General features: G+C 37.6%; 1 protein-coding gene across 2 annotated transcripts in view; it reads right to left on the bottom strand.

The window, feature by feature from the left end:
* Positions 1-26,032, bottom strand: part of LOC121732435 — a 64,834-nt gene that overhangs the window by 10,534 nt on the left and 28,268 nt on the right. For both annotated transcript variants that reach the window (XM_042122311.1, XM_042122312.1), the window contains exons 2-3: positions 21,451-21,641; positions 11,421-11,594 (exon numbers count right to left, since the gene is read on the bottom strand). In XM_042122311.1, the coding sequence (XP_041978245.1) occupies positions 11,421-11,594; positions 21,451-21,634 (358 nt within the window). In that variant the 5' untranslated portion in view covers positions 21,635-21,641. The remainder of the gene's footprint in view (positions 1-11,420; positions 11,595-21,450; positions 21,642-26,032) is intronic.

Raw genomic sequence — 26,032 nt, 5'->3', positions numbered from 1 at the left:
TAAACGAAAAGGAATTTTAAAAGGTCATAAAATATTTCATTTAGCGCATATTTCAACGCCTGGGATAGACAGCAATTAAAGTTGAATTCTTTGTACTCGTAATAAAATGTTTATGAGTTGTATCGCGGTTAATTCGGCATTCAGATTAAGTATTTCTTTGGTTATTATTACATTTTCAGCAAAGTATCAATGACTTTTATTTTCCCCCACTATAATATTATGTATTTTTGAAATAAGTTTTGTAGGTAGAATTTCAGAATCACTCTTTTTGGCTAAAATAGGCAAATACTCGTACCAAATGCAACAGTTCTAATACTAAGTAAAGCTTATTTAGAATAAGCGCTAGAAACTGTTTTCTCACGATTATTCTACACTTATATAAGAATTAAACACATTTTTTTATAAACACAATCCTGTACATAAATTAAATTACTTACTTTACAACGAATTCATTTTACTCATTATGCTCGGGAAATTAAAAAGCTAGGAATTGTCTCTCATTACCTTCCAAGCCTTATTATTATTATTCTTATCAATATGGGTTATAACTTATACCCAATCTGCCATAGATTGAGCAAGGGTTTCTGAAAAATTGAGGTTGTTAAAAATGCATACTTATATTGCAAAATGTATGATGATGACGTATGAATTATGATGCATGAGCATCTGTCTTTAATTGTCGGTTTAGGAATTAGGAATCAGTCCTGACGGATTTTGGTCTCGACGACTTGACTTCACACTATGCGGCGACGATCATGGGCACGCATATTACTAACGTACTATCATATTTTGTAGAGAAGATGCGTGCAGTGTGCACACACGTAAGTACGTATTTGTTATGGAGATACTTTGATTAGGTACCGGGAAACGATATATTAAGTACTAAAGTTTTTATACCGAAGGTCCTTCGCGATAAAGATTTTCTAGTGCAACAAATTCGCGCTAACATTCTAATGAATATAATATTCCATTTTTCCTGATTTCTGACTTCATTTATATACCGAACACAATTGTAACGGATACTGCTATCTTCCAATCGTATTTCTATCTACATAGTTTTCAGAATTGAGTTTTAAACAAGAACGTGAAACATAGCTATCGATTTGTTTGGGTTTTCTATTTTCTGATCGGAAAAAAGTAAACTGTTAGCTAATGGGTTTAGTGAGTGAAGAAAAACAGAAGGCTTAAGGAAAAATAAACCTGCTCTTGGCATAACGAGGGAATTGCTTATAATTACGGCGGTGCGTACTCCTAGATAATCATGTCTATCAGATATCAGAGAAGTTGATTCCTAGGCAGATGGGGGACCTACGTAGTTTGGTCGCGTTATGTCAAACCCAGCTGACAGATAACAATAATTAATATTGAATTGACATGATCCGACCAAATGACGTTGGTCTGTCAACTGCCTAGGAATCTATTTCCTTGATGGTACATATTATAGTCATGTATGTACAGTGTACATCTTATCTTAATTACTTATCTGACGTGGAACAAAACAAGAATACTATGTATTGGCATTTTCAGTAGGTAAAGTAACTGGTAACTTTTTTCAGCCATTGTTTTACCAACTTTCGAAACAATTCAACCGATTTTAATTACATTAATTAGGAAAAACCTACTTTTGAGGCCATGTTTTCATAGAAGCTACTAGAAAGAAGCGAAGGAGGATTTAAATGATAATAAAATTATCCATTATTGACGCCTCCATGGTTCAGTGGTTCAGAGAGCGGCTCTTGACCCGGAGGTCGTGGGTTCGGTTCCCGCGTTAGAAACATGCTATTTCCAAGTTTGGTTAAGACAATGCCAAATCTCTCGCCAGTCGTGTCGGTCTTCCATCCCACTGGGTTATGAGAGTGCTCTTGTGTACTGCACACACACTCGGGCACTATAAAATTACTCCCACTGGCCTGGTTTTAATGAATTCGGCCACCGTCACCGAAACCGGTATGGAAGTTATTATTATTATCCATTAAATCTTGTACCAGTAAAAGTATCTGTTATAAAATCTCTAGTCCAAGGTATTAAGGCTGAAAATCAAATACAAAACTATTAATATAACAAATACAAGAACCCACATCACTTGAGAATAATCTGTATGAATTAGTTCGCTGTCGAACCCCCAACCAAGGAACTGTATCATTAACTATTAATAGAGCTCTATATTTAATTAAGAGTGGGACATAGTAGTCAGTAGACATGGCATATCAAGGAGAAAAGCGTGTAGGCTCGTTTTGGGGCCATTTTGATTTGAGATGACGTATTCTTGTACAAAATTACTCCTGTTAAATATGTCGTAGCTTGTCCTTAATTTTAAAACTTTGGCATAAGGTAGATTAAGGCGGGAATCGGGATTATAGGCCACTGACGTTTTAGAATTTGAGGCAAACTAGCTCAATAGATGGCGCTCGAAAGGTACATATTTACATAGCAAGCCATCGTCAATTTTAATATTTTCAGAAATAGTGTGATCACGTGGTAAACTCGACATACAGAGTAAGGATTAGCAGAGAGGCCATGTTCACCACTTGATATAAACGAAATCTTTAATGAATTTTGTAGTATAATAAAATGATGTATTAGGTGTTTAAATATGATGTTTGTTCTGTACTCAGTACTCACGAACATAAAAAATGTATTTCCTCTAAATAATACATAATATACTTACAATATACTTATAACAAAATAAAGTATTACCCATACCTATACAAAGTGTAACAAAACTAAGTAATAATACTTTAGGGTGTGTATGTATTCCTTGTAGAGAGTTCACTGTGAAAGTAGCAGCGCTGAAAGACCAATTTTTTTTACTTTTGCATGGAGAAACTCGTGACGCTGGGGCGCTCGCCCATACGAAAGTAAAAAAAAATTGGTCTTTCAGCGCTGCTACTTTCACAGTGAACTCTCTACAAGGAACATGTACACACCCTAAATTATTATCACTTAGTTTTGTTACACCCTGTATAGTTCATTGCATAAATATATACTTGTGCATGGAAAATACGCCAACATTATGAATATGCCATAAAATAGTTATAAAGAAATACTATATTATTTATCATATTGGCGTATTTTCCATAGAAACATGGAACTCAAAGGTAACTCTTTTAGCACTGCTACTTTCACAGTGAAAATTTAAATCTAATATACGTACCCCAAAGTATTAATACCGAAGTTGATTCAAAATTCGGTAAAGTAGATTCAAAAGTTCTTAGCTACAATAATTCATCATCGTCAGCTCCCTCTCTGCTGGAAAATATGGAGCTTATTTTATGACCTCAATGAGAAGGGTTCAAGTATTTTTTTGTGTTTGGATTTATTGCAATAGCTTTAATAAATAGCCCTTAACCCTGGGTCTACCCCATGACAATCACTCGTATCTGACGCTGCAGCATCACCTGGAATCTATATAACACCCTCCAAAAGTTCAAAAACTAAAACTCTACTTGCAGCAAGGTAACGTTTTTGACCCGCTTGACAAGTTTTTAATTAGATTATAATATTCATTATAGTTATGCAGATCATATTCATATTTTCTTTGTCATTTTCAGGAATCTGTTCCCAAAAGAGACCCTTGGCCCGGGAAGTCTTCGCTTTGCTATCTATCCGTCTGTCTGTCTCCAGGGTGTATATTGTTACGAGCTTACGACATATAATGCCATCTAGCGTCAAACCGATGGAACTTATCGGGGGATATTATACTCTCAAACAACATAAAACCCCTACTCGATACTAGATGGCGTTAGGCTTTCAGAAATATTCCACACTTGTTTACGGGAATCGCGTACATTCTAGAAAGGACTGGAAGGAAATTCTTGTACGTTCTGGAACTCGTCTCGGCCCATATAAATAGCCACTGGTAGATGAGTCAGTGGATAGCACGTAACAATATCAAGTAACGCGGTAGCTAGAAAACCTGAACTGAAATTTTAAAGAATATGTATTCTTGTTGTTACCATAACAACAAATAGAAACAAGCTAAAATGAATATTTAAGAGGGCTGGAACATTCAAAGCAAAATCGCGATTTTAGATCTTTTTTGTTTGACATCAATAATAATTCAATAATGACAAGCGGTAGGTGTTTGAAATATTTAGGAAATATGTAGCTTATTACATTTCAACTTTAATAATAATCTATACTAATATAAGAATAGTCTGTCTATCATCTTTGATCTGGATTCATGCTCAACCATTTTTTATGAAATTTGGTGAAGAAACTAGAAAGGATACTTTTTATCCCGAAAAAGTTTACGGTTCCTGTATATTGCATCAAATTGTTGTGAGTAAAGAATTAATAAATGTATAAATGCTCTTTACTATTTAATTTTAAATGTCGTCGCGATTTTCGTTCAAAAAATATAATTTTTTGATAAAATCAAATAAGGTTTTAGGGCATTTCATTTCGATCACAATATATTTTCTGTAAAAAATCCTTAGTTATTTCCTCCCGAGGTGTACCAAAATCATGGTGTAGGTATCTATCCGCATTATAATAGCACTATGTTTTTGCGATTTCTTGTGCAGATTTCAGTACTCCAGTGCTAAGATGTGATAATTCTTATCACATCTTAGCACTTTCTATTGCTATGGATTGGACATTTGCGATAAAATAACATAATATCATTTTACAAAGTTTTGACACCTAGATAACTCTCTGTTGCAGTACTCTGTACATTGTTTTCTGACTAAGCTGTAATGTTTACATTTTATGACTTTAAAACCTACCAAAAACGTAAAAATGATCGTTTGGCGAATGTAAATTATTAAATAGAATCTTATTAGATAGTCTCTCGCCATATAATTTAGGTTACAAAGCAATATTGTAGTATTTGTAAACCAAAAATGTTGACTAGGTTCCGAAATAAAACTCAGTCTGACTATTGCTCAAGACGTCAAATTACGGCGCTATACTATTGTACGGCCAGAATACTGGGATATATTTGTGAACATACTCTATGATAGACAATCAGCCTCTGACACACAGATTTGACTTATGTCATTCAATTTTTATCCATCAAAGCGCCTGTGGAATTAAAGTGGCAAATTCAAAATCAAATCGTTGCTTTTGTAAAATAACAAATGGTTCGAATTTGTGATCTAAACTACTTATTTTTATTATTATTTATCAAAAACGAAGCTGACCAGGACCTTCGAAATCATAATTTAAACATTTTTGTGTAAAAATATTTTTTCCTGCATTTATTTTCGCTAAATTCTAGTCGAAATAAAATTTTGAAAGTATCATTCTTTATTACTCTTTTTTTAGTAGTAAATGGATTTAAATCAAAATTCCAAGCTGTCAGGAACCTTGGTAAGGAACGTAACAAAGCTACAAAAAAGGTTTAAATGCCTATAATTACTTCTGGTCAAAGTTCTAGTTAAAATAAAAACATGCACTAATCCTCGTTGTATACGGCCTTAATGTCTGCCACTTCTTGAGCAGCAAGGAAAATACAATATAAAATAAAAGTAATAGATAAACCACAAGATAAACTGTAGTTTAAGTACCCCGTACACGGTAATTCAGCATGACCATTCATTTACGTGAATTACATGCTGCATGATGAACGCTCATTTTTCATCATGCAGCATGATAATTCAGGAGGATAATTCAAGAGTATAATAATGTTATTTACTAAACTAAAAAATACGTGGGAGAGCCATGCTTCGGCACGAATGGGCCGGCTCGACCGGAGAAATACCACGTTCTCACAGAAAACCGGCATGAAACAGCGCTTGCGCTGTGTTTCGCCGAGTGAGTGAGTTTACCGGAGGTCCAATCCCTTACCCCATTCCCTTATTCCCTTCCCTTCCCATCCCTACCTTCCCCTCAGGGGCGTCTTTCCCATAGGTGCAACGTGTGCGGTGCACACGGTCGCCGCGGTCCTAGGGGCACCGAGCGCCGCTCGCACTTGGCGCGCGCCCGCGCTGGCCGGCCGCCACGGCCCACGGTTTATTGACCAACGTAAAAAGAACTCCAGTTTGCAAACATTTTTGGGTAATTTTTTTTTAAAGAAGGCAGGTCTCTGTAGCCCTGACGTCACTGCGACCCATGAGGATCTATTGTGACTCCTTCGCACTAGAGTATCATCCCCAACCCAATAATGCTCATAAATTGAACGATATGGTTGGGGTTGGTGCCACGAATTTCCTCTGTGGACGAGTATTCGTGGCGACCAAGGTGCCTGTTCCTGCTCTGTAGTAGAGCAGGGCAGTCGAGGAGAAGGTGAATAGGTGTTTCATCCTCCTCTTCACAGAATCTGCAAGTCCTAAACAGAATGGGTATTTGTAGCATATTTTTTGTGTAATATCCGAAGCTCTTCTTATATTTGTAGAATTACAGCAAAGCAAGGCGCGCTATTAGCGGCTCGGCTTTTGCAATATAAATATTATAATCTTTATTTTTCAACGTGAAATGAACCTTGAATGTGAAAAGCACAGTGATGTTTAATAAGTATATAACATGAAATTTAAAGTAAAATTGAAGTACTTAGGTTAAATTTTAAATAAATAAATTTAAATAAAAAACTTTTAAGTTAAATTTTTAAAATATTAACGGACTCGTTAACTTCCGTTAATAAGCAGAAGTCCGTTAATCGTTAATCCAATGCCTACTATTTACCGCACGGCACCGCGGCACGGCGCGAAAACAGGTTCAGACAGTTACGAGAAGTGCCGGGCAGCGCGGCGCCGCGGCACGGCAGCAGCGAAACAAAAACAATATTAGTCTATTATATTTTCAGGCGCATGCGAGTAAGAAGAGATTTGTTTCGTTTTATCATTTCATTACTCAGCGCCGGTGCTTATAGAGAGAGTGATTTGTTTATTATTATTATACGTTTATACGTGGGAGAGCCATACTTCGGCACGAATGGGCCGGCTCGACCGGAGAAATACCACGTTCTCACAGAAAACCGGCGTGAAACAGCGCTTGCGCTGTGTTTCGCTGAGTGAGTGAGTTTACCGGAGGCCCAATCCCCTACCCTAATCCCTTCCCTATTCCCTTCCCTTTCCTACCCTCCCCTATTACCCTATTCCCTCTTAAAAGGCCGGCAACGCACCTGCAGCTCTTCTGATGCTGCGAGTGTCCATGGGCGACGGAAGTTGCTTTCCATCAGGTGACCCGTTTGCTCGTTTGCCCCCTTATTTCATAAAAAAAATAAAAAATATATAAATCATTTGCATGTTGATAAAGAAGAGTGCAGTATAATTTAGTTAGGTAGAATACAACAGGTTTTGTATGTAGACTAACGCAATGATATAAGTTACAACAAGGCCATATTACACATATTAACGGATTAACGATTAACGTTAACTTGCGTTAATTTGTCCGAAATGTAACTGTTTAACGTTTAACGAAGGTAACATTTTTTTTAACGGATTAACGATTAACGAAGTTAACTATTTGATTAACGGTGCCCAGCTATGCCTATAGACTTCCTCAATAAATGGACTATCTAACATTGAAAGAATTTTTCAAATCCTGAGATTAGCGCGTTCAAGTTAGCCCTTTCAAATAATTTTCCACATTTTCATCTATTTCTTCGCTCCTATTAGTCTTAGCGTGATAAAATATAGCCTATAGCCTTCCTCGATAATTGGGCTATCTAACACTGAGAAAATCATCAAAATCCGTTGCGTAGTTTTAAAGATTAAAGGGAACAAAGGGACATGAGGGCAAAAAGCGACTTTGTTTTATAATAAGTACTAGCTGCCCCGGCAAATGTTGTTTTGCCTGTTTACCCAGTTTTCCTGCTTTTCTCTTGAGGTTTTTCTGATTTTTTTTGTTTTATAAACCTCACGGAGCCCGAGACCTTTCCAACGAATGCAAAATCGTGGAAATCGGTTCGTGCGTTCTGGAGTTATAGCGTCAGGAAGGAAACCCCGACTTATTTTTATATATTAGCTGTGATATTAGATAGATACAGATATGTATTGAAAGAAGTTACATATTAAAACACTATATTGAACAATAAAACTAAAACGTAAATTAATAAACTAATAAAATGAAATAAAAGAAATGCGAAAACAAGTTACCGCGTGGAGCTCTTTTTCTATTCTATTATTAAATTTCGAAATTCAGAACAGAAGAAAAAAACACATACCTATTATATCCGATAAGTATACTTATATTTTTTTTAATTTATGTTTAGGCACAGAATATATATTAGTAGTAAGTACCAAGTTTAGGTTAAACATTTTAAGAAACATTTCAGTCTAAACTCTAAACTGCCAAAAATTAAAAAAAAAAAATTAGCTCGAATAAATGTATAATTTCACTAAAATATTTCACACACCATAATAACGGAAAATAAACAAAAAAAAAACTTGAGAGGTGTCAAAGGACACCCGGGCTTAGATAGGTATTATTTCTTATGTAAGTAATAAAAACCTGTATAAGGGAACTGAAGCAAAATTGTATATTTAAGGCAAAACTCGTCTTACATCAACAAATATAGCTTTACTATTAAATTTTTTATAGAATATCTTTATTATTAATCACTCTACAATTCCTATTAATCACACAGGCCATTTTGCGTGTGAAGGTAAAATGGACCACGGTAAAGGGCAAAATGGTCCCAATGCATATGTCATTTGGGGAATACCTTTTACAAATAAATGTTGTGTACAAATAAACTACAATGTGCCTAGAGGAGACAAATCATGCACTGCACCGGTCTTTTTGTTTTTAGGTTCTCATGAATAAATGTCACATTTTGAAGTTAACCGTTTTACCCCTTTCATTCTTTACATACTATATTAAAGTTAAAATCATGCAGAACACTGTGTCATATCATTAAATAGAAAATATTAATTACAACAAAAGTGCGGACTGCTCAAAAATTGTGTTTTTTACATCAAAATGTGAAAAAAATATTTAACCGCAATAAAAATCCGCTGTTCCGTATGACAGTTTCGCCGGCAATGACCGAGAACGGGAAGGGCCCGAGTAATTAGTAGCGTTACCTAGCAAATAGATGGCCCTAGTAGGTTTCAAGTAATTTGACCGTTCCGTTTTGCCTGCATGGTCCGTTTTGCATGCAGTTCCCCTAAACTCAAAAATAGACGTCGCTTCACCGCACTGTTCAATGCCAGAGAGGGGGAAAGAAACAAGCACTACCGCACGGCTTACAACTATTTAGCATTCTATTCCTTTTACTCTCCTAGCCCAGTGGGCCGAAAGAACGACACGACTGGCGAAAGATCAGGCGCAGGGCCGACTTTTTACATGCCCATCCGACGCATGGATCATTACTTGTCAGACGATTAGGTGATCAGCCTGCATTGTCCTAACCAATCTTGGAAATAAAATATTGTTTCCAACGCGAGAATCAAACCCACGACCACGCTAAACCACTGGACCACGGAGATCACGATACGTTCTTGTAAATACTTACCGACGTTTTTTGTATTAATTAAATTGAAAAAGTTATTATTTCATCATCATCATCTTATCAGCCTATATTCGTCCAAAAGTTATTTATTAGCAATAAAATATTATATTATGGCAAAATATATTATTTGATTTATTAATTTTGCGCACATTAACAGTTTGTATGCCCTGTTCAAAGAAACGCATAATTTTTTTAAGTGTTCGGGAGCACCACCCTGGAACTGAGTTGTCCCATGGGCATGCCGATGACATGCCGATCGCGCGATCCGCTGCATTATTGCATGACGAAAAATTAAACCACTTGTAAATCAATGTACAGCTCGTAGTTTGCATGTCATTCGCGTCATTCACTACAATAAACGATCATGCGTGAATTACAGCACGTAACTCATGTCGTGCTGAAAAATTAAAGAAGTTGTCATTCAATGTACAGCACGTGGTACAGCACGTAGTTTGCATGTAATTCGCATCATTCACTGCAATACACGATAATTCGTGCATTACAGCACGTAATGCATGTAATGCAGAATTACCGTTTAGCGTGCGCATTATAGAAACAACTAAAAATGATACTAAAGTGTTACAATAATTTTTAATGGTGTTTATTGTTAAAAAAATATTCAACATTTAACAACTATCGGTATTAGAGGCAATAAATTAAACACTATTTAGCCAAGGAACATTTAATTTTTTTTGTTAAAAGACAAATAAAATTAATCAGTTACGGAGAATTTCAACCTAGATAATATGAGCATAATACAGAGCTTATTGTGGAGTTTGAATAGCATGCCTCGAGCATTTCGCAAACCTACTACGGTTCCAAGGCTTTTATTTATGCAAATAATAGCTTTTTACTTAAAATTTCTATGACAAACATCCTAACGTAAATAATTAAATGGATTTGATCGCAAAACCATGTATAATTAGGTACTCTATATCTTATATATAAAAATGGATTTTCAAATGTGTTAGTCGCGCTAAAACTCGAAAACAGCTGAATGGATTGGGCTGATTTTAGTCTTAAAATATTCGTAGAAGTCCAGGGAAGGTTTTAAAGTGACACGAAGTTCACTGGGACAGCTAGTATATAATATATAAAAATAGATTTTCAATTGTGTTAGTAACGCTAAAACTCGAAAACGGCTGAACGGATTGGGCTAATTTTAGTCTTAAAATATTCGTAGAAGTTCAGAGAAGGTTTTAAAGTGACACGAAGTTCACCGGGACAGCTAGTATGATATAAAAAAGAGGAATTATTAAACCGAGAAGAACGTTGCCCGCAACTTTTATACAATTTTGTTTCTCGTAAGATACATTCTACCGGTATAAAAACTATTCCATGGCCTCTCTTGGGACTCTGAGTATTTTCATACTAAAATACATTCGCATATTCGATTCAGCGTGACGATGTAAAATATCGTATTTACTCAGTAACAAAAAACAGTGAAAATACCACATATATCAGAAACAAAAATACCTTAAAATACTTTTCAGTATGTATTGTGTCTTATCGCCAAAGGTTTTTGTATTTCACAGTGATTTTTTTTTATGAAAAAAGGGGGCAAACTAGCAAACGGGTCACCTGAATAAATGGAAAGCAACTTCCGTCGCCCATGGACACTCGCAGCATCAGAACAGCTGCAGGTGCGTTGTCGGCCTTTTGCGAGGGAATAGGGTAGGGGAGGGTAAGGAAGGGAATAGGGGAGGGTAGAGAAGGAAATAAGGGAGGGTAGGGAAGGGAAAAGGGTAGGGGATTGGGCCTCCGGTAAACTCGCTCACTCGGCGAAACACAGCGCAAGCGCTGTTTCACGCCGGTTTTCTGTGAGCCCGTGGCATTTCTCCGGTCGAGCCAGCCCATCCGTGCCGAAGCATGGCGCTCCCACGGTAAACTCTAAATAATAAATAAATAAGAGACGCATACACACCCTAAAGTATTATCATTTTGTTTTGTAATGTCCGCTATATTCAAAGACTTCTATTTTAGAAGTCTTTGGCTATATTATGTGAAAGTTTCGGCAACTTACTTGTAAAATACTGGCCCTGCATGCCGCTAATATCGAACGGCCGGTGTGTAGTGCTCGGCGCGTTGTCATTGACCCTTAGCATGCTGGGGTAGGGGTGGAAGATATACCGGCAGATCTCCCACACGCCAGAATCGCTCCACATGAAGTAGCCCCCGCGGATCGGTAGGAGGATACCTGAAACAAGGGATTGAGTCAAATAAAAAATAAAAAACAAGTGGATTAATAGAGTAGTAAGAGTTAAAAGTCTTCGTGGTCATTGTTGATTCTGGCGACACAGAAGCTGCAGTGTGGCGGGTCAATTGTTATTGACCAATAAAAAGTAGAAGTTAAAACACTCTCGAGAAAATTTAGGGCTTCCACACATAACTGCAAATTCGAATCGCATCGCGATTTGATTTTAAATATGAGTTTTGCCTTAGATATATTTTGCGAAGCAAGTCTCTGAAGTCTAGTGTTTCGGAATGGTTGCAAATTCCAATTTAACTTTAGCATTGAGAGTTTTATGCATTGATACATAACGTTCTGCTTAGACGTTTGACATCTAGGAATAGAACTAGGGTTGCCAGATGTCCGGTATTTAAGCGTACAGTCCGGTATATTCGAGGCCTGTCCGGTAAAAAATAAACGGTCATACCGGACAGAACAATGTCCGGAACGTTTTGAGGAACGTCGGTGTTACTAGTAATTTTTTAGAAGCTCCTACCTTTATTTCGATATGTAAGTTATAGTAACTATTATGGCGACCACAATTTTATAACCGCAATAATAATGTAAAGAGACTGTATTTTTGCGACCTACCATACAACATTTTTTTTCTAGGAAATTAACATTTGTTTAAGGGTGAAGCCAAACGAGCGTAATTTGTGAGTTTTTTTTAAACGGGCAAAAGGCCCACCACACATTCCCACCACTGCAACTCCTGTGTCGCCAGGATCAACAGTGGCTACCAACCACGAAAACCCTTTGATATTATGATCTCAGGGATGCCCATCTCAGGGATGACAAGCTAAATCTGTCTTAGGACCCGCAACGAAATTAATCAGAAGAAAGGTAGGAGTAGTAATTTGTGAGTTGTGAGTCGCAGAATTTTTGCTGGCGGAAATTCTGCTACTCACATTCAGTGCATTCAGTTTCATACAAAAGTCCTGTTTCATTTACACGAGCGTACTTTTGTGAGTCATGATTTGTATGAAAAGATATTTACGCGACCGAAATTCTGCGACTCACGACTCACAAATGACGCTCGTTTGGCTTCACCCTAAGACGATACAATTTTTGCCGAACCCAAAGCATTTTTTCTGATGCTAAAGTTCATACATAATGACTGAAACCACTAAATAATATAAGACGCTCCAGAATGAACATGCCTTTTTACATCAATTATTCAGTAGCCAAGACGAACGAGATGGATTAAGTCAATTGCTAAATCATGGCGCACAGAACGGAATTGCTTTATAAATAACAATAGGGGACCTCATTTACTAAGTGCACGAGCTGGGGTTTATTGCGGAATAAACTAATTATATACATAGTGGCTTGGTAATGGTAAGTGACACCGCAGCTACACACATATAAATAACTACATTGTAGAGATAAAATGTAAACCTTGGTACAAACAAGATGTATTAAATGCGACACAAAAAATAAGGGCAGAAAGCCCACAGACGACAACTTGTAGAAAAAAAAAACTTTCTTCCACACTGAGTTTTGGTGACGGTGGCCAATTTCATTGAAACCAGTACGCAGGAGTAATTTATGGTGTCCAAGTCTGTGCACAGTACAAAAAGCACCCTGTCTTACTACAGAGAGATCAGACGCAGAACCGACTTTTTAAAGCACATCTGACGCAGACAATCAAATGATCAGCCTGCATCGTGCTAAGCAAACATGAAAATATTTTTTACAAGGCGGGAATGGAAACCACCCTATAAAAGACACGCTCTAAACAACTAGATCACGAAGTCGTAAATAGCTACATTAATCGTAAGTGTTTATAATTATTTATTATATTAATTCGTACTAGTATACTAGACGACAACGAAACATCACACACATACATTCTATGCCAAACTAGAGATCTTCTTACGCTGGTTTTTGCGTGAGCCAGAACAAACATAATATAACTACCGCTCATTACTACAAATACAATCACAAAGTCGCGCACAAATTCTAGATCGCATCGCCTTAACCCATCAATCCCCAAGCGACAGCCGGCTGCCGCATTACAATTGAAAATCTATTGTGTCTGCGAAGTGCGATACCCACGATGAAGGTGTTAATAGGATGCAATTAAAACATATAATTAACGAATATGATCTACGGTATATCCATACTTCCATACTAACGTTATAAAAGCGAAACGGTGTCTGTTTGTCTGTCCATCTGTCTGAATGATCTGATTTTGCTGAAATTTGTTAAAGCCATACTTTAAGGCCCGGGAAAGGACATAGGATACTTTTTATCCTGGAAAAATGCACGGTTCCCGCGCGATATACTAATTTTGGGGCAATGGAGTTGCAGGCGTCATATAGTTATTAATATTGAGCAGCAATTGACGACCGAGCCGACATGTGGAGACAATTTGACAAAATATTATTGATGCGCAACAAACTAATGTATAACGTCTGGATGCTGTTAATTGGTGTTGCTTTAGTTGGCAAGTCATTAGGTGACTAACAGAAATTGGAATTGGACTGAACAATTTATTTTACACTTATTTCAATACTGTTTACCTCGAATTTAGTATTAAAATAGAATATAATGCAGCTTTGTTTCTTATTTTATCTGGTTCGTTTTCAATCAAACTATATGAGGATGCCATTTTTGAGTTTGTTAAGAAATGGAACGGAAACGGTGGTAGGCACCAGTAGTACTAGACCTGGATCCTAGAAGGATAAGACATAACTTACTTTATGATGGATGAAACCATAGGTTCTTAGTAGTGCCTCGTGTACTTAGAATACCTACGAATTTGTGTAGCTCTACGTGTGACACCTGGTCAGGTACCAGGACCAAAGTGGACTAAAAATTAGTCTTACTTTACTTATTTTGTTATGTCTTATATTTAAATATAATTTGTAGAATTTTATTCTGAACTAGTATCATGTAGTGTCAGACACTTTTTAGTGACCAAAATGTTTACCAAGCGCTTTAAAAATAACTTTGTTGCAATTTTTTTGAAGGCATTATTTTTATTTTAAAAATTATTCGTCTGCCGGACATTTTTGACAGTTGACTTTCTTAAAGTATTGGCGTTGCGGATATAAAGGAGTTGCGGGCGTCATCTAGTATTACAAGTTGAATTCAACGCGTAAATTGTTTACTCAGTAAAGTAATTAAATGCTATTATTAGTTTATTAACGATCTAATGGCTATATCGTCGAATTATAATTACGAGCCACCTTTACTGTCGCGTGCCAAGTCACTCTTGACAAAAGCATTTAGTTTAATTGCTTTTGGGGCTTAGCGAATGTAATAATCAAGACTTATATCAATTTATTGGTATATAAGTTGTTGCCTGCGAGTTCATTGTGCAATGGATCTTCATAAATTATATGTAAGTAGATCAATTCAGTGGCTAAAACGTAAAGATGAAACAGTTAGACACACTTATACCTACTTAATATTAGTATGGAAGTATGAATGATAATAATATCCTATTATACAATATTCTTTCGCATTTCCTATTTTTCAGTGTATGTCTTATTCAAATTCAACCCATTTCCAGCTTAAATTGTAACGTAAAATTGAACGTAACATGGGGATTGAAAGTAGAGGTTGAGTATAAATCCGTATATCTCTTTATTTACCTTTAAACCCGACTTCGTACACAATTTTGCACTAATTGCACGTCTCTACAAGCAATTCGTAATTCAATCCTCTCACGAACGAGATTCAACATTCAGGCTGCCATTTCAATTCTACTGTATTTACTGAAAGAGGAAACACGCAGCTCTACCGCAGGCAAAACATAGTTTGTTACATTTTTTTACTGATAAGATAAGTCTTAGTGTCTAAACACACTAGACTGAAGTTACGAGGCGTAAATTCCGCCACCGAATACATGTTAGCTTAACAAATTCCGCATGACTACGCCCGCAATGTATTTCATTTTCACTTCTGTCGAAACTTTCGAACCCGTTGTTTTTTTTTTTGTATATCTGTCCACACGACTTTTCCTAGTTATTTCTGACACTATATCACACATTATTCTAAAGGTGCCCCCCTTCACAATGGTCCCTACTGGCCCACTACAAGTCATCGCCATTGTGTAGACGGGGTAATGGTGTATGATGGCGGACGATGGCGAGTGGATTGCCAGGCAGTAATTAGCTATGCGCCATTGTGTTTAACACCAAGTGATCGTGGTCTACTAACAGTACACAGGCCTGCTGCAGTGGGACATCGTGGGCCATTGGACTGTAGGCTTTATAGCCTTGTACAATGTACTATCAGAGAAGTTGATTCCTAGACAGATGAGGGGCAAACGTACCCAGCCGACAGATCACAATAATTAACATTGAATTCACATGATCCGACCAAATGACGTTGGTCTGTCAACTGCCTAGGAATCAATTTCCTCGATGGTACAAGTTTGTCGAAAAGTTATCAATCCTTGCTTGTTGCAGTCTCCTGTATAGACCAATATGTTTTTGTGAATCGATACCGCTGATAAGATAACAAATAATTGATTACACATATTCGTGAATTTGATTTTCAATTTGTCGCTTTTACTGTCGCGCTGAGCACCTGCTGACCGTCAGCCGTCGACTTATATCAGCATAAAGTTACCGTTCGCGACCGCGACCGCCAAAAATTCAAATGAAATGCCACTTTATAGCTGAGAGTATAGATTTTAATTTGCTCTACGTCACTACAAAGCTGCGACGGCGTGTGTCGCTGCGGCAAAATGAAACCTATAGCCTCTGTTATAAAGTGGCATATTATTAGAATTTTTGTCAGACACGGTCGCTTGAGGTAAAGATTGGAATGCCAGCATAAGGCTGCGTTTCCACCAGAGATGTGTTGCGAGGAATGTGTTTTTGAGAACCAATAGAGATGCTGCGCTGCGCGAGGTCACGTCAATGAAGCGATTTTATTGGTTCTCAAAAACACATTCCTCGCAACACATCTCTGGTGAAAACGCAGCCTAAGACTTCAGTCTCGAAATCAGCGGGTAGCGGGACTGAATCCTTACGTCCGCAATGTCAAACGCATACAAAATACGGACGGTACGCGACGGAATTGACGGAATAGTGTGTGATGTGTCATCGGTAATTTAAAACACATTGCGCGCGTAACATTATGAACGTTCAAAATCCCAAAAATGGTCAGATTTCCCGCTGTGTTCAAACATCCAGAAAACAGATTTGGCTAGATTTTACAAAAAAAGTAAAACAGGAACACTGAACACAGCTCAAGCCTTTCTTTAATCTTTAATGAAAAAAGTACTTAAATCGGTTAAGTTTTGGGGAAGGAATCAGGGGACCACGGAGTTGATTTTCTGCAGTTGTCTCTATCGCGTTCTGTGATATAGGCTTGAGGTAAGGGAGACAGCTATAGATATTACACGTACTTTTTTCATTTCTCTAGCCCCTGGTGTATCCTCTTAAGCCAAAAAAAATATTGTAAGACATAAAATTTTTAATAAAGTAATAAATAAAAATAAAACATTAACATTTAACATAGATATAGCTGCATAAATAAGAACATTAAAAGTGATTTCGTTTTATTTATTTACATGCATTCTGCGTACAAACAAAAATAGATCGGCCGACGACCCGACACAAGAATGCCACGCATTTATTAATAAAACTATTCCCGTGAAGTTTTATATTTTATTATATCATCTGCACTAGAAAAACGTAGAGTGAGAGCTCTTATCTGTTAAAAACAAAATACATGATAATATAAAAATTTTAATAACCTAATTACTTAAGGCTTAACTAAACTTAACTAAATTAGACTTAACTAAGGGGAAGGCCCCTACGGAGTTTCCGTAATTTACCGTATTTAGAGCCTTATCCATACTAATATTATAAATGCGAAAGTGTGTCTCTGTCTGTCTGTTACCTCTTCACGCCCAAACCGCTAAACCGATTTTGCTGAAATTTAGCATGGGGATACTTTGTGTCCCGGGAAAAGATATAGGATACATTTTATCCCGGAAAAAATGTACGGTTCCCGCGCGATAAACGAATTTTGACAACAGAGTTGCGGGCGTCATCTAGTAAGTTATAAACACATAATTACAAAGCTACAAAGTTTGATATTCAAAGATACGTGGGAGAGCCATGCTTCGGCACGAATGGGCCGGCTCGACCGGAGAAATACCACGTTCTCACAGAAAACCGGCGTGAAACAGCGCTTGCGCTGTGTTTCGCCGAGTGAGTGAGTTTACCGGAGGCCCGATTCCCTACCCCATTCCCATCCCTACCCTCCTCTATTCCCTTCCCTTCCCTTCCCATCCCTACCCTCCCCTATTACCCTATTCCCTCTTAAAAGGCCGGCAGGCGGCAAAGCACCTGCAGCTCTTCTGATGCTGCGAGTGTCCATGGGCGACGGAAGTTGATTTCCATCAGGTGACCCGTTTGCTCGTTTCATTAAAAAAAAGTCTTTTTCTCTACATTGGCAGGTAGGTAAGTACCTACTTACTAATTTTAAAAACAATAATAGTAGGTAGGTATAGTATTTTTAACCGACTTATAAAAAAGGGTTATCAATTCGAATTTTAAACCGCATGTACGTAAAATTTCCAGAATTTCCTTGTTTTCGTATATAATATCAGCGTCTGAATTTTGAAATCGGTTTTATCTTTGAAATTAAAAAAAAACTTGTGAGGTGCCAAGGGACACCCGAATGGAACGAAGTTAAGTACTTATTTCTTATGTTCAAAAAACCTGTATACATAATATTATACACTCAAAAATATTATTAAAAAAACGCCATCTATTGACGCCAAGGAACAATGCGTCACTGTTTATTCTCAAAAAACTCCATCTAGTTGCCGTACAGGAATACTATCAACGCCCTCTGCCCCTATTATGTAGGGACTAATAAAAAAGTGTCGGGGTCAAATATCATTCTGTCTAGCCCTCCTAGTTTACTCCGAACGCGCCATAAGGAACTTCGTTCCAATACTATTATAAAATAAAAAGATAAAACCAACTTCAAAATTGTATACAGTATGCACCTATTAAGAATTAAAATTCCCTAGATGTCAAAAACACATTAAAACGCTGATAAGTGATACTGATAACAAACAAAAGCAACAAAAAAAAAGGGTGCGCTATGGTGCGCCATGACTGGCCGCAGGTAGAAAATGAGCAATGGCATGTGTCAGTTTACAGCATCTGAATTTTGCGGATATATGTTGTCGACTCGAAATAAATATTTTTTTATTTTCTATTATTCATAATATAAGGTTTCGATCGAGTCTATCGTAGCCCTGGACGAAATCCATACTAATATTATAAATGCGAAAGTATATCTGTCTGTCTGTCTGTCTGTCTGTCTGTCTGTCTGTCTGTCTGTCTGTCTGTCTGTCTGTTTGTCTGTCTGTCTGTCTGTCTGTCTGTCTGTCTGTCTGTCTGTCTCGCTTTCACGCCAAAACTACTGAACCGATTGCAATGAAATTTTGTACACAGTTATTCTAGAGTCTGAGAAAGGACATAGGCTACATTTTGATGTGGGAAAATATCTTATTTCCATGAAAATATCGATGAAAATGAATTCGCATTGCGCGTGGCCAGCGCTCATCCCGGGGGTCCTGGGTTCGAGTCCCGCAGGCGGAACAAAAAGTTTTCAATGTTCCTGGGTCTTGGATGTGTATTTAAATAAAATTTCAAAAATCTTAAATATATTTTATGTATAATATTATAAAAAATCCAGAAATATATCGATGTAATGAACATTTTAGTTCTAATACGATTCAACAGATGGAATTTTATTTTTTACTTCATTGTAACATAGAACTAATCATACTTATTAGTTACTAGCTGTTGCCCGCGACTTCGTCCGCGTGGTCTTCAGTTTATAAAGCGCGATGTCAACAAAATTGGTGTCAAAAGCTTTTTATAAAAAAACCCTGGTACCCCTTAAATCAATACAGCTGTGCAGTGTGCACACAATAAGTATTTCATTTTTTTATATTAAACTTTATATTTTATGCCAAATTTTAAAGCTTATTTAGCCCCCCAATTACACAACTTTACCCATAAACTATTTATCATTGATAGGTTTAAGGTTACGTCACTGCAAATATAAAGTATTGAGTTATTTAAAACCGTAGAATAGATATAACAATCGAAAAAAATCGAAACTTAAATGTAAGATGATACCACCTCTTATATAAAGACTTTTGAGGAAGCGTCAGCGATGTAGAAGACGCACGGCGCCATCTATTATGAATTTTTGGAACTAACTTAATTTGAACAAATTTACGCATTTTCACCCCCTGACAACCCTTTTTTCCAGTAAAAAAGTAGCCTATGTCCTTTCTCAGGCTTTAAACTATCTGTATACAAAATTTCATTACAATCGGTTCGGTAGTTTTGGCGTTTGGCGTGAAAGCGAGACTGACAGACAGACAGATAGACAGAGATACTTTCGCATTTATAATATTAGTATAGCTGTTTTTGGGTATTTTAATTAATAAAGGGCCGCGCTACACAGGAATGGCAGCGGCGAGGCGAGCACTTTCAGCGCTGCCATTCGGTGTAGCGCGGCCCTAAGAGGAATACCACTTACCAGGGTTTTTAAAAGTTTTTAAATTTGACACAAATTTTGTTGACACCGCGCGCTATAAACTCAAGTCCACGCGGACGAAGTCGCGGGCAACAGCTAGTTATTAATATAGATGTGGACGCACCTCAATATGATCTGACCAAATGACGTTGGTCTGTCAACTACCTAGGAATAAATTTCCTTGATGGTACAAAGAAACCCCTCTTTGAGGTTACAATAGCAGTGTTGACAATAAATTTGTAAAGAAATAAATAAAGTTATAAAAGAACAAAATATAATAAAAGTCCTTCATTATATTTTGTTAAAGTCCTTCGTCATCTTTTATGTACGGTAATCGGCGAGAAAGATGTATAAAAAGTCTATTCAATAATAATAAATATAAAAGGCGTATATTTTGTCGGCTTTATTAAACAACTAGAAGTTGTTTTTTTTATGAAATAAGGGGGCAAACGAGCAAACGGGTCACCTGATGGAAAGCAACTTCCGTCGCCCATGGACACTCGCAGCATCAGAAGAGCTGCAAGTGCGTTACCGACCTTTTAAGAGGGAATAGGGTAATAGGAGAGGGTAGGGAAGGGAAGGGAAGGGAATAGTTGAGGGTAGGGAAGGGAATAGGGTAGGGATTAGGGGATTGGGCCTCTCTCCTGGTAAACTCACTCTCCTGGTAAACTCACTCACTCGGCGAAACACAGCGCAAGCGCTGTTTCACGCCGGTTTTCTGTGAGAAAAAACCAACAATTCCGAAGCATGGCTCTCCCACGTATATGTTTGCGTAAATGATCGTTTATTGTGTGCTAACCGTATGTTTTTAGAAAAATTAATACTTGTGGCACTTGAGGACTGCCGCGGTATAGCTATTGCATAGCATTTTTTATCAGCTTATGCAATTACAATTCGGATACGTCTAGTCGCACGCACACAAACACCGTGTCGAAGTCTGACAACGCCGCACGAACAGGTCGAGGTGGTGTTAGGTTCTTTTCGTTACGGAATTCCTTGATGCAGGCGCCGCGCTCGAAGCCCGCGATTAAAGCTATGCATTATATAACTGTAGAATTTTGTATAATTGTATAATTTTAAGTTACACCATTGTAAACCTTAATTTAAAAGATTAATTTTTTCTCACTTTTTTTGGTGAAAAAGTGGGCCCCGTGCGAGTTTCTTACGCCGGTTCTTCTCGCCGGGTTAGTTCCCAAACCGGTGGTAGGTATCATGTAGACGTTCAGAGAACATTTGCAAAAATTTATTCTGAATAAAAAAGTTTGAATTTGAGTTTGAAACTCACCATTTCCTCCCTCAATGTGCACCCACTTCTCCGTGCACACGGCGGCTATCCACACGAATATGCTCAGTCCGACCAGCACCGTGCAGGCGAACAGAATCCGTCGCTCCAGCACCAGGGCCTGCATCAGCGGCCTCCGCTCGGCGGCGCCCACCGAGGACGCCGTTGACATTTTGTCGGTCTCCATTTTGGCACTGCAACAATTAAAGAATGATTTTATTTCTCGATTGGCGTTTACATTTTTTTTAATGAAATAAGGGGGCAAACGAGCAAACGGGTCACCTGATGGAAAGCAACTACCGTCGCCCATGGACACTCGCCTGCAGGTGCGTTGCCGGCCTTTTAAGAGGGAATAGGATAATAGGGAAGGGTATGGATGGGAAGGGAAGGGAATAGGGGAGGGTAAGGAAGGGAATAGGGTAGGGGATTGGGCCTCCGGTAAACTCACTCACTCGGCGAAACACAGCGCAAGCACTGTTTCACGCCGGTTTTCTGTGAGAACGTGGTATTTCTGCGGTCGAGCCGGCCCATTCGTGCCGAAGCATGGCTCTCCCACGTATAAAATTACCACGTATAAATATGAATAATTATTTGCTTGAAACATGTAAGGTTTCTTACAGACGGAGTGAGTACGGACGGCACTTGTCGACGACAGTCAGCGCGTGCCGCCGACTGCCGTCAAATGCCATCGGCTGGTGCCGTTATTAATTAATAATTTTATTATGTGTTTCTTAATAATTAATAATAAATTTCAATATCTAAGGGGGGGGGGGGTGGGCATAAAAAAATGACAATGTTTGTCTACTTTCGCTTTGTTACGGTATGACACCCTTCGTGCGCCAGTCCGAGTCGCATTTGGCCGATTTTATTGTATAATAATTCAAACTGTTTTCAGTTTACTAAATTCAAAATTAAGATTTTAGCCTTAGCCACGTAGTACTATTATAATTATATTCTGTGCCTCAGCTTGGCGAACTTTTTGACTAATTCAGGCCGTTACAAAATTTTTAATTCAAAAGAATGCTGTTGTTTGAAAGCCCTTCATTGATCAACACTGAAATGTTAACTCTTATGAAAATAAGGTATCTCCCCGAGCCCCACTTTTGAGATCAAAAGGATCAAACGAATTTACAAATATATTAAAAGTTCCTGTACGAGACGCGTTGAAAGGGCTTTAATATTTAAATTTTGTTTGTGCTGTCATACAAATATTAATACTTAAGCTTATTTCTATATTAATTTATAAGAAAAATAAATCTACTGCGCCATACTAAATATTGACGCGGTATCGAATATCGATAAATACGATAGATTTAAACTCATGGTAGAGCTACAGGCTACAGCTGCAGTAGGAATATTACGCAATGGTTGTAGCAGAGGGCCCTAATAACGCATACAGTAAATAATTTAAGAAATTAACATGGTAGAGCCATGCTTCGGCACGAATGGGCCGGCTCGACCGGAGGAATACCATGGGCTCACAGAAAACCGGCGTGAAACAGCGCTTGCGCTGTGTTTCGCCGAGTGAGTGAGTTTAGCGGAGGCCCAATTCCCTACCCTTCCCTTCCCTTCCCTATTCTTTTCCTTACCTCTCCTGCCCTGTAATCCTATTTCAATTCAATTCAATAATTCAATTAAATATCTTTATTTGCACAAAACATGATAAGAAGATGTTACAAGTGTCTATTCCCTCTTATAAGGCCGGCAACGCACCTGCAGCTCTTCTGATGTTGCGTGTGTCCATGGGCGACGGAAGTTGCTTTCCATCAGGTGACCCATTTGGTCGTTTGCTCCTTTATTTCATTTAAAAAAAACCGACCAAAATCCGACATGTTGCACACAATATCAAAATATATACCGAAACGTTGTCAAACGTCGACCAAATTTTTTTTACTGTAGATGCTGGTGCTACCGTCTACCTCTAGCGTGGAAACTGGAATCAATTGCAGTATTATTACTCTATTTACAATTTTAGTCACGCAATGCGTACGAGCAACATGTGGCAGCAATTAACGATAACTAGCAACCAACACGACGCACATCAAGATGCAAGATTCTTGCAGCTCATTAACAACATTGCTACGCGAGACACTTCCGTCAGGCAATATCGTCCAAGATGGGGGACAAATTATGTTTAGACATCTGGAACAAATACCGCGCGGGACAAATGTAGATAAATACCGCGGGGGACAAATGTGGGATAAATATCGCGGGGGACAAATGTGGCACAAATACCGCGAGATGAGGGACTAATTATGCTGCTAATGAAGTAATAGCTGTAAACAAAAGTGACTCGTTTTGAAATTCATAGACAAAGTAGATTAAATTTTATCAAGTGTTTTGCGATTTGGAAAAGTAATCAAGGAATGATATTATTTAATAACTAATTAGTAATAATTAATAAATAATAATTTGGACACTTAATGATGTACTAATTTAATTTAGAAGACATCCCTCCCACGGCCGTAGCTAGGGGGGGGGGATTGTGGGGCAATGCCCTACCTTAAAATCATAATGCCCTACCTTAAAAATACCAAAACCCAAGAAAAACAATATTTTTTTTTACTTCCGCCCTACCTGTAACCAATGCTGCCCTACCTCAAATCTGATTCTAGCTACAGCCCTGAATTCCCTCCACTTGAGTGTCGAAGGTCTGCAGTCTCGCCACAAGGTTAACTTCAGTTCTTTTACCGATCGACGCATCTTCTGTCGACCTTTGAAGCGGAGGAATTCTGAGTTACATAAATCAGGTGTGTCAGTCAGTGCATTACGAAATAAAAAATTCTAGTGCGCAAACTCCGCGTATGATAAGCGGAGGATTTTTTTTATTGTCAAGCACACTAATACGTACAGGCCCTAATAGCTTAAGGCACTCCCCTTACGGAGATGCAGTAATTTACCATATTTAAAGTCGTATAAACACATAATTAAAAAGCTACAAAGTTAAAATAAAAATACAGCAATAATCTTCAGTATACTATCAACATTCCTTTCTACGTTATTCATTTCCTATTTTTGTATTTTATTTAAATACTATTAGACAACGCTTAAACGGCCAGTCTGAGATCAGCTGAGTCCCAGAGACAAGAATTGAAAAAAAACAAAAACTATTATGAAGTCAATATTTTTTACAAAATATAGGTAGCAGTCCTAATGTCGTTGCCAGTAAGGTCGAATTTCGACCATTGGGCGATCTCTAGTTTCATTAACTACATAGTAGTATTTCCCGTTTGAATTACTTTTAATCAATTTTGAACTAAGTAAAAATAGGATTTTTGTGCGATCTCAATCATCAACACATCAAATGTATGGTCAAGTTCGTTTGCTCGGGGGATGGCCTTAACTTGTGATTCCACAGAGCTCAGGCGACTGCACTCTTTGCCTATAAATTAATTAATCTAATGATACTAACAAAGAAATTGAGTAACAGACGTATTGACAGACCTACGTTATTTGGTTGGTTTATGTCAACTCAATATCCGTGACCTGTCATAGCTGAGTTTCACATAACGTGACCAAATTACGTAGGACCGCAATCTGCTTTCTGGTAGTATCGCCACTCATAAGTCATAACCAATCATGAGACTATTGCATACAAATTTTATTTCCATACATAAAATCTATTTGGGGCATTCTCTTTCTATTTGTGCACTTCGTCCGAATAATAAAATTGGCAATGAAACCTACCCACTGCACAGTTTACTATTCATTACAATACACTAATATTAACGATCGTAGTTACTAGTTAGCGTAATGGAATTGGTTTAAGCGGTTTCGGTACTCTAACGAATGTTTAACTAACAATAATTGTTTTCGTTAGCAGCGGTTTAAGTAGAGTTAATCAATTAGATAATCCATATCCATACTAATCTTATATCTTTAAACGAGCAATTCTTGTATATATATGTATATATATAATTGGAATCTCGGAATTTTCATGAAATTTAGTATATACAGGATGTAACAAAAACAAGTGATAATACTTTATGGTGTGCGTATTCCTTGTAGAGAGTTCACTGTGTAAGTAGCAGCGCTGAAAGACCAATTTTTTTTTCACTTTTGTATGGGGAAACTCGTGACGCTCGGGCCCTTGCTCATATAATAGTGAAAAAATAAATTCGTATATATAAATAACCTAAAGTATTATCACTTATTTTTGTTACACACTGTATAGGGGGTTTCGAGGGCGATAAATCGATCTAGCTAATAATATTTTTTAGAAAAGGTCATTTTATTCAATATTTAAGTCAATTAAAGGTGTTTTATCGAATACCGAGCAAAGCTCGGTCAAATAACTAGTATTATAAATACAAAAGTGTGTCTGTCTGTTTGTTTGTTACTCTTCACGTCCAAACCGCAGAACCGATTTTGCTGAAATTTTGTATGAACATACTTTGAGGCCCGGGAAAGGACAAATGGTGCTTTTTATCCCGGAAGAATGTACGGTTCCCACGAGATAATTTCGGGCGTTATCTAGTAAATATAAAGAAAAGTATTTAAAATCAAATCATTTGCTTCAAAGTTGGAACAAGACCAAGACAAATACAAAGTCTAAAATGGTGTAGGTACCTTTTACAATAAGCGT

This window comes from Aricia agestis, chromosome 12, assembly GCF_905147365.1.
Source record: "Aricia agestis chromosome 12, ilAriAges1.1, whole genome shotgun sequence".
Lineage (NCBI taxonomy): Eukaryota > Metazoa > Arthropoda > Insecta > Lepidoptera > Lycaenidae > Aricia > Aricia agestis.
This window is presented reverse-complemented; position numbering and strand designations above follow the sequence as displayed.